Source organism: Hesperophylax consimilis, chromosome 30 (genome assembly GCF_061612785.1).
Source record: "Hesperophylax consimilis isolate HC1 chromosome 30, BYU_Hcon_1.0, whole genome shotgun sequence".
NCBI classification, from domain to species: Eukaryota; Metazoa; Arthropoda; class Insecta; order Trichoptera; family Limnephilidae; genus Hesperophylax; species Hesperophylax consimilis.
The window spans coordinates 15,367,751-15,382,075 of record NC_142865.1 but is presented as its reverse complement, the minus strand read 5'-3'; the positions used below and the strand labels follow the sequence as shown (position 1 = coordinate 15,382,075).

The 14,325-nt window shown below is 33.4% G+C and overlaps 1 protein-coding gene across 2 annotated transcripts in view; it reads right to left on the bottom strand.

Annotated features, from left to right (window-relative positions):
- The window catches only part of Pu (GTP cyclohydrolase punch), a 52,076-nt gene extending 38,838 nt beyond the window's left edge, over positions 1 to 13,238 (bottom strand). The window contains exons 1-2 of one of the 2 annotated variants that reach the window (XM_089649634.1): positions 13,170 to 13,238; positions 947 to 1,438 (exon numbers count right to left, since the gene is read on the bottom strand). In XM_089649634.1, the coding sequence (XP_089505760.1) occupies positions 947 to 1,394 (448 nt within the window). In that variant the 5' untranslated portion in view covers positions 1,395 to 1,438; positions 13,170 to 13,238. Of the gene's footprint in view, positions 1 to 946; positions 1,439 to 2,889; positions 2,988 to 13,169 lie in introns of those variants that run through there. The other variant, XM_089649636.1, reaches the window with a different exon arrangement.
- Positions 13,239 to 14,325: the final 1,087 nt, after the last annotated feature.

Below are 14,325 nucleotides of genomic sequence, written 5' to 3'. Positions count from 1 at the left end.
GATTTTTTTTTATATAACTGTGCGTAAACCTAGGAAAAAAAGATATATTTTTTACTAGAATACACTTATTTTCAATTTTCATCCTAGTTGCGCCATCTCTTGGGTCGGATAGTAGCCACTTTAAAAGTTTTTTTTTGGTTTGACTGAGGATTGGACCTTCCTCCCCAGGGACTGGAGTCAACCGCGCTAACAACTGCGCCAAATCCCGATAGGGTAGGACAGACATTTTTATTTCATATATTAACTACTGTAATGTCATCCAATTTTAAAGAATTGCGTATTGGTCCGCGTGTGTGTACGTGTTCGCCACCAAAACTTGATAGAATGCATTGTCATCGACAACGAGTCTAACTGCGGAGTTTCAGCTCCATCGGAAGTAGTCAAGTGGGTTAATTTTCGCTTCCAAGATTTGCATTCAATCATTACCAAAAACAAAAGTGAAATTAAAATAGATACATTAAAAAATAAATGGTTAGACTTGTAAAAATGGTTTTGAGCGTCAGATTTACTACCTGCTTTAAAATAGTTTTTTAAATAAATTATAAATAATACTGTGCAGTGATGAAAATTTAGCTATCTTAATTCTGATCGGAAAAAATTAAAATTTGTGCCCGATTTTCACATTTTTTTAGGGTTAGGTTAGGTTAATTTAGCTAATTTTCAAACCAACCCTACAAAATAAATTGACATGAGCGATCAACCACAATAACCAATTTTTAGCAGAATTCGAGGCAGGCGGTCGACGTGATAAGGCAATTTCAACCCCATTGTCGCCAGCGTAAAGAATGCGTGATGTATAACGGCTTTCAAGGGAATATCCTTAATAATTATATGGTATCAAAGGGTAAAGTTGGGAAAAATCCAGAAAGATAATGGATAAGCAGAATACAGGCCGTATAAAGATTCTCGTTGAAAGTTTGGAAGACTGTCAAATAAAATAATTTACCTGGTGTAGTAGATGTTCTAGGTGTTTTTGGTGTTCCAGGAACTTCGAGATCGTTCTCTGATGGCCATCCTACAGTCCTTAGAGCCAGTCCCTTTTTGCCAGGTTCTGCTCCAACCCTTCTATCGAACAGAGCTGGAACTTTTCTGACACAGCTTCCAGCAGATGGACAGTTTTCTTTATGTTCACTGCAGGCGGCATTGCCTTCTTTGCTGGAATTGGCCAATTCTTGATCATTTTTAACTAGTTCACAACTTCCTTGGTCATTTTTAGATATTCCACAGCTTCCTTGGCTGGTTTTTGATCCTTCACAACTACTGTCTTGGTTATTTTTGTTCTCCCAGACCTTATACATATTGTGATCTCCATTGACTTTCTTCGTATCATTTGCTCCTTCGCAGAGCTTTGCAGCAGATCCGTTCATATCAATTTTGGCGTTTTCAGAAGCCATCTTATTGCACTTTATTTAAATTGAAAAATTACCTATTTTGAGCACTGATTAAAATATAAAACAAATTAATTGAACTCTTACGGTTAAATTTTTAACATTAAAACGTTTATACAACCAAAATTATTGGTATCACAGATATAGTGAATTAAGGTCGTGGACTAGAAGTTTAACATCGTCAAGGCCATTTGCATTTGGTAACAACAATTTTTTGCGTTGTTTTGTTAATAAAATTTCGTACTACTTCACAGTTTTAATCGTCGTGACAGATCTATCATACATGTCAGATTATATCTGCCCTGATGATGGACACTGCTAGGCTGCTCGAAAGATTACCACAAGAAGCAGAAGAAAGCTAAGCACGACTTAAGAGGAAGCTACAAGCCAAAAATGTGTATATTCTTGGTATACCTTATATTGTAGGTAATGGTCATTGAAATCGCTTGACAAACGGAGTCTGGAAACGTTCGATTTCAAGCACAAAACTGGTTTTTATTTATTTTGTAAATAATTTTATAAGAAAGCAAAGAAGTTAATGAAGTGAAACTATCACAGATAATCTTAGGTATAAAACTGTATTTTTAAAAAGTTGTTTCCTTTACGCGTTCATACATTTCTATTGAAAATGTTTTTTTTGTAGTTTACATTTATATTTTTTATTGAGTAATTTATTTTTTTATTTGAATTCTACTCAAGCGAAACGATAGTAAAATCTTCAATTTATCTAAAGCATATTTTTTGGTATCCATTATGTACACCAATTCGTTATAAAAATTAATCAAAATAGTGATTTAGCATTAAGCTTCGCCTTTAAACGAGAAATAATTTAGTACTGTTAGTATGCAATTGAAAAGATTTAATAAGGTGGCAATAGCTCAGTTGATAGAGTCTTTGACCCGATGACACTAGAAGGGATCTGGGTTCGTGTCCCAGTTGCGACCGTAACCTTTTTTATTTTCTGTTTTCGTCTGTTTAATATTTTAATTGTTGATATTATCTTCATCACTTATTAAATATTTCAATGGCGTCTCAGCATCAATAAGTTATCCATTTATATATAAGTTTGTTCTTATTAGTGCCAGGAGTGTTTAGAGAATAGTATGAATTACAGAAAACATCGGGGACACCCGAGAAAGACACAAATCTTATTTTGGCACAGGTATGGAGTCGATACAATATAGTTTTTTTAACAGTGAAAACGTTGATTTTGTGATATAATATGACGTGAATAGTAATAGAAACGAATCAAATAATTATTTGTAGTAAAATGAGAAGGCGTACGTGATGAACAAAGAAAGAGAAAAAAATAGAAGTAAATAGTTTAAGAAGTCGAGAACGCTCGAGGAAGACTTATTCTGATACAATTATAGAATTTCCACTTTTAAAATGTATTCATTTAAAAGGCACACTAGAATACACAACCTGAAAACTTGTCACCAATAAAATTGAATACTAATAATGATTAGATCGAGTTTTTAGTATTTTGCACAGTACGTACTTTACAAATGAATGCAATAATAGATATAATAAATGAATGTATTAATTTTGGATTGTTTTCGATTTGTTTGAGATTTATTGCACGACTAGACGTTGCGAAGTTGACGTAGGACTGATCGAGTTAAATCTGTTACGCTGAATATAATACTCAAACCCGTTGTGTACCAACAGTTGTGATATGCACGTCAGTTAACTGTGTTTTAAAGTGTCAAGGTTCGGTATACATAATGAAAGTAAATTAAACAATTATTACTAACTAACTAACCATTCCGCCGTTTCTCCTTAGGACGTATCGCCAAATAACTCGGTCATGGCACACACTTCTCGCCTCATTCACATTCATACACACTCTTCTGTTATTCATGTTGTGTTGTGCAATGTCTTCCTCGGGAGTCCCGATTTCTTCTACAATTCACATTCGCGTCATATATTATTCTTACAGTACTTTCTTAATTCATTCAACCATCTAACCGTCCCTTTCTTAACCTTCCAGCGGGCGCGTTGAGAAATTTCCCTTGAGCGGGCGCATGTCGCAAATTTTACGTCATTGAATTTTCACCATGTAAGTGGTGTTCTTTATGCAAATGTTAGGGAATTTCTTTTAGGATATGAAAAATGATAATAGGCAGTACTTAAAAAAAAATTATTTGACTTTCTTTAAAAAAAACGGAGCAACACTCTAACAACATTTTAATATTTCAAAACAAAATATTTTATCGACCCATTTAGTCAGAATCGATATTCTCATCCTTACAATTGTTACAAACCACATCAACTGAAGAATGGTTCTTGCATGTAAAGGACTGGCAACGGCAACACTTCATTGATGCTGAGGATTTTTTCTTATCCAGTGCACAAAACCGACAAACATCGCGTTTTGGAAATCTTCTGTTTTCTTCTTCTGTTATCGGTTCAACTGCCCTACCGTAATAACAAATTATTATAAGCATTAATTAGTCCCTTGAAATATTAATAAAAATCTATCTATAAATATAAATAAAAAAAATGTAAATGTTCGTGTTTTCAAAATCTTATATCTCCGAAAATTCTTCAAAAACACATGATTTTGCATTACTACGTATGGCATCGCCTTAAAGTGCATTATTTTCCATTTTCGGTTAGTGAAATAGCTGTTTCCTATTTTTATATAACTGATACATGTTTTTTAAATATAAAATGTGTCTATTTACTGTGTACCACTTTTCTATACATTGAACAAAAATAGTCGCAGATTAAATATATATATATATATAAATCAACGAAATATCGTTGTTTGCATTTACGACATCGTTCCCTGACAGACAAAGGGTTAACAGAACATTGCAACAATTTAGATAACTAGAAATAAATTATAATTAAACCATTTCTGTGTCGATTTCGATCATAGATCATTATCCAGATTATCGCATTCACAGGAATACTGGTATACCGGCGACGTTCTAACAGAAAGGATTAAGTCCAAAATCAACACAATGTTGTAAAATCAACGCAATGTTGTAAAATTAACACAATGTTGTAAAATCAACAAAATGTTGTAAAATCAACAAAATGTTGTAAAATCAACAAAATGTTGTAAAATCAACAAAATGTTTTAAAATCAACGCAATGTTGTAAAATCAACACAATGTTGTAATATCAACAAAATGTTGTAAAATCAACACAATGTTGTAAAATCAACACAATAACATTAAAAAATGAAAACTTACTTAATACCACTTAATTCATATTATATCAGTTTATTTACTATTAATATTATTATATGTTCTACATAAAATGGCTTTCTACCAATATATTGCTGAGAAGATCACAAATTTGAGGTAAAGGTAAGTATAAAAGGTCATGGGGGAAGTTTTATTATTTTGTGACATACGTCAAAAGATAGTTACTGAACTGTCTGTAAGTGACGTTGAAAATGTCGAAGGTCAATACAGAATCGTTAAGCAGTCGTGTCGCTCTGTTGATTGGCACGTTCTGATAAGCAGAAATCCTCGTTTTCGGAGTAAAAAAAGTTCATGGGATCTCCCAAGAGTACACTTGATAATAATAATAAGTTAACCTCTTTCAATATAAGTGTATTAAGTATAGTTCCAGAGATTATTTTATGTATCAAATATACAAACACAAATATTCGAAGCATTAAATCTCCTACTTACGAACCCCTTTTCGAATATGCTTTTATTGTATAATGTGAAAAATTAAGTTCCCTACATTATGATCGAGAAACATTTTCATATTCGTGACTGAACTTCACAAAAAAATATAAAACGTGCATTTTGGTGATGTTTTTTTTTGCATAAATCCGCACGTGATTTTCATTGTATCATATTTCCACACTAATAATTTTATTGCCAAACCGTTTGCACCTATAATGTAATATTGTATTTAAATTAAGTTCTACGGATATCGGCGTAATCTATCTATTTATAATGTTATTACGCTAACGTCTGCCGCACGCATTCGCTCCACGTACAGCTACAAACAGAAGTGCTGCCATCTAGTACCATAATAACAATTGATTAGTTTTTTCGTTTAACTGCACATAAGGCTAACTAAATTACATCAACGTGATTTAAAAAAATGTTAAGGTAACGCTACGGAAAAAATGATCAGAGTTACGTGATTGCTAGCACGAAACTGATTTAATTAAACTGTATTCACAGAGCTACTGGTTACGGCAAAAAGTGGATATATCTTTTGCTGTCGGAATTACGTCGAAATCATGCTGTATCGATAATGGATGCCAGGTTCCGATATAAATAATTATATTTATTGGTGTTGTGATCTGTTGGGGAAACTAAGGCAAGGTCATATGATATATACATTCTATAAGACAGAGGCGGCAAGTGGAGACCCGTTTTACTGTGATAATATTACTAGTAACCAGTAAACTACTCATTCCAGTAAAATAATTGCAGTATTAACTTTTATTGACTGGCAACTCTCGCCATTAGGGCGCTAGTAAAGCAAGGCATAAAATCAACCAATCAGAATGATTTGCTTGCTTTTCGGAACAAGTCACATGGTCTTAGAGAAATCATTGTCTCTCCCTTTTTTTTTATAGTGAATACCTCACAAGAGTCCCAACTGCTCCCGTCTGGAGCCAGTGAGACTATGGCATCCCCAATTGGGGGATGTTGTGAGGCTGAAGGTAAGTGGGGAAGAGAAAGAGGAAGGTGGGGAAGTACCTGGCTATTCAGATCTAGTCACTAAACACGGCTAAAGCCATTTGGAGCAACGTTTCAATTCTGAATGGTGGTCTTACACCAGGGCGATACTGGTAGTATCTTCCACTCTGGAACGTGCCACAAATATACTATATATTATTTTAATTAATTAATTGTGAAATAACACAAATTAATCAAATAAAATTTATTTGCGCACGCCGGGTTCGAACCCGCGACCTTCGGAATGGCAGTCCAATGCGTTACCACTGGACTATGCCGGCCGTCCCTTACTGTTATAGTGAGAAATATGTTCTAAACGGTGTTAGAAAGAGAAAACACCACGCTTTATATTCAAATCCACAAGAATTAAAATGTAAACCTCTATGAAACCAAAAGACTACTAGCCGGCCCAAAAAATGATTTTTTTTCCGCGTTGATTTTATTAACAGTTATTCTACAACACTGCCTTTATGCGCACATTTCACGAGTACCATTAACTATTATTAATAAATAAATTATTTAACGGCATTATATAAACTTTATAGTTGCTGCAGACAACGTGCACCTACCACGAAGTGGACACATAAATATCTACGTATTTATATCCGAGTAAAAGTTAGTTTTTGCTCGAGTGACCTTTACCAAGGTACTGGATACCAATAAAGGTGAGAGGCATGCCAGCCAGCTAGGGTCAACTGCATTGCTACTGCATACTTCATGGAAACTGAGTGCTAAATACTTTTAGTATCACCCTGCACTCAGTCCAATTTACAGAAATAAAAAAAGTGGCTTTAGGTGACTCTTAGCCGATTTTAGTAAAAATAGGGCGTCCATTGTCATTGAACTTTCCTACCCAAGAACTGGAGACGACAACTCAGGTTAGGATCAACATTTATTTCGTATATTAACTGCTGTAATGTCCGATTTAAAAGAAATGATTATATGTCCGCTTGTGTGTTTGTGATTACCACCAAAATTTGATAGAATGCATTATCATCAACAACGAGTTTATCTGGGTCGCGTAGCAACATAAAAATGAACGAGGTGGGTAAATTATAAAACATTTGAAATATTGTAACAAACTTTTATTTGCAGTTATGGTTTATTATTAACGCAGTTATCAAAGCAGTCAAAGGTCAAATATTAGGGCGATGCGAGTTGCCTGTATACAGTCAGCTTCATTTATTGAAAAATCACTTAAGGCTACGTAGTAAGTGTTCAAAAATGTTTTAAAAGGGAGATATATAAATACGAACGTTAGAGAGAGCGCGCTAATATTAAACAACGATAATAATTAATTAATAAGCGAAAATGGTGAAATACAGCAAACATCTGTCGACAAATGATAAAGTTGCATTTAAAGATACACTGTGGATTTTTTCATACCTATATCGTATTGTCATTGACAACGAGTCTATCCGCCGAGTTTCAGCTCGATCGGATGCCGGAAAGTTGCTTAAATTCAGCTTCTAAGATTTGCATTTAATAACATAGTTGGATGATCTGTATTCAAATTTATCAGTTTCAAACTACGCAATTGAAATTCCCTCGATAGAAAAAAATGGGAAAGTTTGCTACGAAAATCATTAAAAAAAACCTGCTTCTGTTTTCATTTTATGTTAATGAAAAAACTACAGTGTTTCTTTAAACGCTACTTAACTCAGATGTCAAGAGATCTTTGCTCTAATTTTAAACAAGTAATGTTCAATTAAATATTTTCACAACAGTCGCTTCCGCCTTTAAGCGTGCTCCCTCTATCATTCGTATTTACAATATATTATATCCATCTTCAGCAATCTTCTTCTTCTTTTTGAACGCTTATAACGGAGCCTTTGAGTAGAGCATCTTTCAGAAAACTAAACGTTAAACATAAAGCAGGTTATGGCGTGGCAATTAAGAGCAAAACGCAACTGGAGGCTAACGGCTGCCATACAAGTGGAAGGCAAAGGAAAATGCCCCTAAAGTGTCTCCTTGAAACAATTCAAGAAAGAAATTCAGCATATTATAGAACAATTGAAATTGGAGCTCGATTTTATGTTATAACTTATAGCAGAAAGGGATGAAGAAAATAGAAATAGAGTGGGGGAAAAAAAGGCTAAAAGGGCGTATAAGTAAAGCGAAAACTTAAAAAACAAATTGTTTGAACCGAAAGTCTCCTCTGAAATCATAAGATTTGAAAGTAGGTACTTAAAATACATATTTTATGAAACGTTTTTTATATTTAAAACTAGCTGTAGACCGCCACGCGTTGATGTGGCTCTGTCTGTCTGTGCAGATAGAGAAACAAAAGCGAGTGTTGTTTTCATGTCCAACAGATGGCGATGTTTAAAAAAAGCACGTTTTTACCTGTCACAGGTGACATCTATATAATATAGGTATATAAAAACAAACGCGTACTGGAATGCAAAGTTGTGTCAAAAATTCAAAGCAATGGGTGAAGAACTATCGGAGATTTAAGATTTTGAACAAACAATCATTAACATTTTTTTACGTGGAAGAAGATAGATAATTGAGGGATTATATGTACTGATATATTGAAAGAAATTAAAAAAAATTACACTCGTATTATTTATTATTTTTTGGCCACAATAAGCTGAAACTGGTAACAGACAAAAAATAAAATAAGGGAAAACAAGTTTTAAATTTATATATTTATTTATTTACTAACGCCCTTTTTCGGGGATTTTACATGTGAACATTAAGGCGATGCACTATGTCATGTAATATTTTAAATTGAGCCGTATCAATAACAACCCTTACGTAGATGGCGATAAGGTTTAAATTCCCGCTTAACACCATCCGCCTGTTTTGATTTATGCAAGAAAAAAACATGGCCAAAAAGTGCCTTTTATTTTATTTTGTGGATGTTCAGGCATAAATATTTAATTTTTTCCGATAATTTTATAAATAACTTAATTTGCCACATTATACAATAAAATCATAACCGAAAATGGGTTCGTAAGTAGGAGATTTTGAACTTTAAAGCTGTTTTCATAGGACTATACATTATTTTTTTCCGGGCTTATAAAAAGACTTATCTAAAAAATACTCGATTATTTCAAAGGCGAAGATGTATTCTACTCGCAGTATTTAATTAAAGCATCTGAAACATTTCTAGGCGACCAAATTTTCAAACCAAAAACACATGATTTTGCATTACTATGTATGGCATCGTCTTAACAACATTTTATATCTGTTTAAAGATAAATTGAAGAAGTCCATTTGTTTCAATATATCATTATAATGAAATACCACAACGAATTTTCAAAATCAAATAAGATAAAATATTAATTAGATGTACAATTTAGCATATAAAAAACTAACTGCAAACATCTTCAGACTCTTTTCTCCACCCATTCGCTCTATATTTTAAAACCCATCAAACCACAGACATAGGAATTAATAGACGAGAAGATAATGGCGAGGGGTAAAATCAACTGTTGAAGAACGAAGGGGGTTAAGCTGACTGTGATTCGTCAATAAATCAATCTGACAGTAAATAGGCATCTCGCATTATAATATCACCATTTAGTTCTTAAAAGTAAAATCTGCTTTTGAATGAATAGACATTTTTACATGGGAGCGCAAATTACTCGCCACGTTATGAACTAATTTGCGAAGTCCAAATTCGGCAAAGTAAATTTCTTCTGTTTGCAGAGTCGTAGTTAGTTTCAGAGTATTTAGTTAAGACACTTTTACAAATGTTTCATAATTTACTTACCCCAGTAAACAACGATGAGCACACTTGAGAATCGCTACATTGTGATGTGATAGTATATGTTTCTAAAACTGATCCATATAATACGGTGTGAATAAGCTTAAAATAAAGTAAAATAATGCTTACTTATGGAATGTAATACGACAATTGGGTTTATTCTCTTTTTCACATCTATTTTTACAAGTTTTCATATCACAAGTCAACATTTTGCCGTGTTATTTCGTAAAATGAACCGATGATGCCTCGACCATAGTTCGCACAAGAATGATGACGTCACGTTTTCAAATTTCACTTGAGGCCATACGCGAGCCCAGCCGGCTCCAATGGAACCGGTATGGGGAGTGGGGATAATACGCTTTTAATCACTTAGGGCAGGTCTACTAATATTCATATGTCTATGCATCAAACCCATTATAATCTTCATGCTGACGTGGACCCGGCGTTGCTAGGGGTTATCCTTAGGAGATAGACATGTAACCATGGTTCACTTTTTTGTAGGCCTTTTTAAGATATACAATTCCGTAGTACATTATTTTGATGTATCTCATGAGGTTTAGCCAGCGTTAGCAATGTAAGCACACGAAAATATTTTTTATACGACTTGATTACAGAACATCGACCTTTTTCTACTTTATATAAATATAATTTACATGTATTATACATATGTAAATCTTCAGGAAGAAATTCTCTAAATGATAGTGAATAGACTATCAAAAATCGTTGCGTAGTTTAGAAGAACTAAGCGCACAAACAGACAGATGCGGATAGCGACTTTATTTTATACTATTTAGAGATTCATTTGTGTGACATGAACCTTCCATTCAGCGTTCAGCTGCAGTCGTCACCACGACTTGTTCAAGATACCACACGGCAGAACAGTTGTTCTAGCACAACATAGCATGACAAGAAAAATGTTGTTGTTGAATGAATATTATGAAACAGTAAATGTATTTAATTGCGCTTCAAGTAGCCTACAAATAAAATATGATACAATTATCTTCCCATATGTTAAGACCCCGTAGTAAGCGTTAAAATATTGTTTGATTTTTTTAATAAAATATGACTCATTTGAAATAGAGCAAAAATCTCTTGACAAATGCTTCAGTTGCATTTAAAGATACACTGTGAATTTTTTCATGCCTATAACATTTTAAATAACGTGACGTTTAAAAAACGTGTTTTTAATAATTTTATAGATATTATCTTCAAGTATTTATTTATTTATTTATTTATTTAACGCCCAGAAAGCTTTTACATGGTTGGTAGTATAATTTTAATTTGACAGATACTTTGAAACATAAGAAATAAGAATAAAATTACATTTGATAAAAGCTATGCAACAAGTCATACAAACACAAGAAACAAAAACAGAAAATTACAGCTATTTGTAGGTTTACATTATGTGTTTAAGAGTATTGTTGAAATAAATGTTTTAAATGATCCACAAAACTTGCCAAGTTGGTATTGAATATGTCAACATCACCCAAGTAATGATTTCCCATGGTGTGAAGTCGTTGTATCGGAGAGTGGGCAATGTAGTTACGCTTATGTGTGCTGCTGTAGAATATTGTATTTTGTCGTGTTGTTACTGTGGGTGTATGTATGTTTATAAGTTGCAGGAGTTCACAACAGTCGAATTTAGAGTTAAGTATTTTGAATAAGAACGTTAAATCGTTTATTTTACGTCTATCTTCTAATGCATGTATTTTTAGAGTATTTAATAAGAACTTGTATTTTAAGTCTTCGACAGGGATATTTAATTTAAGTATAACGTATATTTACATTGGAACTTAAAACTAATAGAGTTAAAGAGAAACTTGTTATAAATCGGTATAAATTGGGAATGCGGGGCTTATGAGTGTCAGAATGAGAAGACATCATTTCTACGGGATTCGGTCTACTTCAAACCTTCCTTTGCCAGTTTCATGCTTCCTTGACGTATATAAGGGTTGGTATCAACACTCCATTTGGACTATTATAACCAGAAAATAATCGCATGACATCGACATGAATTTACTGATTTGTGATGTTTGAAAATATTGATTTACGTAGATATTATAGTATAGTAGATATTGATTTACATTCGACTGTGTCCGTTGTCGAGAAGTTATGATTTTTTGCCACTCTCTGGAGGTCGCGGGCTCAAATCCCGGGGGGGCAGAAGAAAATAAAATTTGATTAATTTGCGTTATTTTTATTTTTTTATGTGCATACCACACAGGAGTCACAACTGCTCCTAACCGTCTGGAGCCAGTGAGACTATGGCATCCCCAATTAGGGTATATTGGGTAGCTGAAGGTAGTGGTGAGGAGAAGGAGATGGGAAAGAGGAAGGTGGGGAAGTATAAGGGCATTCAGACCTGATCACCAAACAACGTTTCATTTCTAAATTGTGGTGGTATTACACCAGGGCGATACTGAGAGAATCTTCAAACTCTGTAACGTGCCCGAAATATAATACACATTATTTTAAACGAATAAGTTGTAAAATAACATAAAATAAACAAATAAAATTTGCTGGCGCAAAAATGATTTGAACCCGTGACCTCCGGATTGCTAGTCGACATCCTTATCCCTCGGCAACGGAATTTATTCATAGATTTGGTGAAAGACTACGATTCAGAATCTAAACGTTGCTTGTAATGACTTAAGTCGTGTTAGGTGACTACATCTGAATAGCCAGGTACTTCACCACTTTCATCTTTCCCACATACATACCCAAATTAAGGATGCCATAGTCTCACAGGCTCCAGACGGTTGATAACAATTGGGACTCTTGTGCGACACTCACATAATTTATTTTATTAATTAAAAAAATAATGTATTTATTTTTTATTGACCGGTTGGTAGCTAAGCAGACAAATGCGTCTGGTTTCCACCCAGGCGTTGTGGATTCAATTCACCTACATCATTTTCTTAATATTTTTAAAGATGGTAGTCAATAGGAATTCAAGTATTGAATATTCTAACCTAATTTTAAATATCTAAAATTTTCCCTCCAATTTCTTATTGGGTGATGCAACTAGTGTTTGTCTTCGAACAATAACATTAAAACGTGTCAGATTTAAGATGATAATATCACATAGTTACATTAAAATCTCTTATCAGTGCAAAAATTAATAAATCAATTTATATGTAGGTAATTGACCATTATTCAAAATTGTGCAAAGAAAACCTGTACACGAGAAATTGTTATAATTCATCCAATATCTCCAATGAATTGCGATTCATTATGATATTCATATTTTTACTGTATAGTTTAATCTAATACGCTATTAAATTCATCAAAACAATCCAAAGTAAATTTTTTTCATTTATTATCAATCATTCGAGACGTTTCTACGACAAAAATACAACATTTTAACGATCTCCCTGTTATAAAATTATCAATTTTATCTACCTTTTCGTGGTAAAATATAATAAAATTCACTTGGCACAACCAATCACTGTTTGTTTATTGCTAAACTGTAGATTTGTTGAAATAATCAGTATTTAATCACACTTTGCGCGTAAATAAGAGTTGTTTTGGGTAAAATGAAAGAAACAGACGTTATACCCCCACAAAAAACAAAGCCGTACTGACTTGAAGTTAGGCGCGCTACTATCGAATGAGCGGATTTGCGCGCGCAGCCTTTTATATATTGCGGTAGGTACTGACCGACGAAATATTTTATTTATTATTTACCGTAGATAAGTAAGTACTTAACTAACCGCGTTTAAATGTTTCAGTAATATTTAATTAAATCCAATTAATTTTTATACTAACCCATGATGCTGTGGGTTAATGCAAATCGCCAGTACACCAGCTGACACTATTTTCGTTATAACTTTGTTGTTTTTGGCAAAATGATATTTTTTAAAACTGAAACGTCTTACCAGATAATGGGTTTATATATTGAAAAACATATTATATATCTATCATATGTAGTTTTCTCAGTATGGCTACTTATATTTAGAGAAACATTTTATTCCATCTAATGTAAAAAATATATGCATACGGGGATCTTTTTGACATTTATAATAAAAATACGTCTTATACTTAGTGGGTATAATATATATTTTATTATGCCATTAGATTCAACGTTGATATTCTGGTTCTTTTGTAATTTGATATTACGTTCTTATCCACTCTACGAAATACGTGACGTTTAGTGAAAAAGCTTCTTATTATAGACATCACAAAAGAGTAGACTTGCCGTAACCTAAAATCTATGTATCATTTCATCGGGCAAGTCAAACCACGTGACCATATTTTTGGCACCAGTAGGGTTAGGGAATCAGTCGTACATTGACCGCCGAAGAGCGCACATTAAAATAACCAGACGTAAAAAGTAAGGTAACGGTTTACAGTGCAGTACTTGATGAAAATTTTCTGCGCAGTCTGAATGATCGTTTAATTTATAAGTCTTTTTATAAGCCCAGAAAAAAATAATGTAAAGGCCTATGAAAACTGCTTTAAAGTTCAATATCTCCTACTTACGAACCCATTTTCGGTTATGATTTTATTGTATTATGTGGCAAATTAAGTTATTTATACACGGTGTCCGGAAACTCGT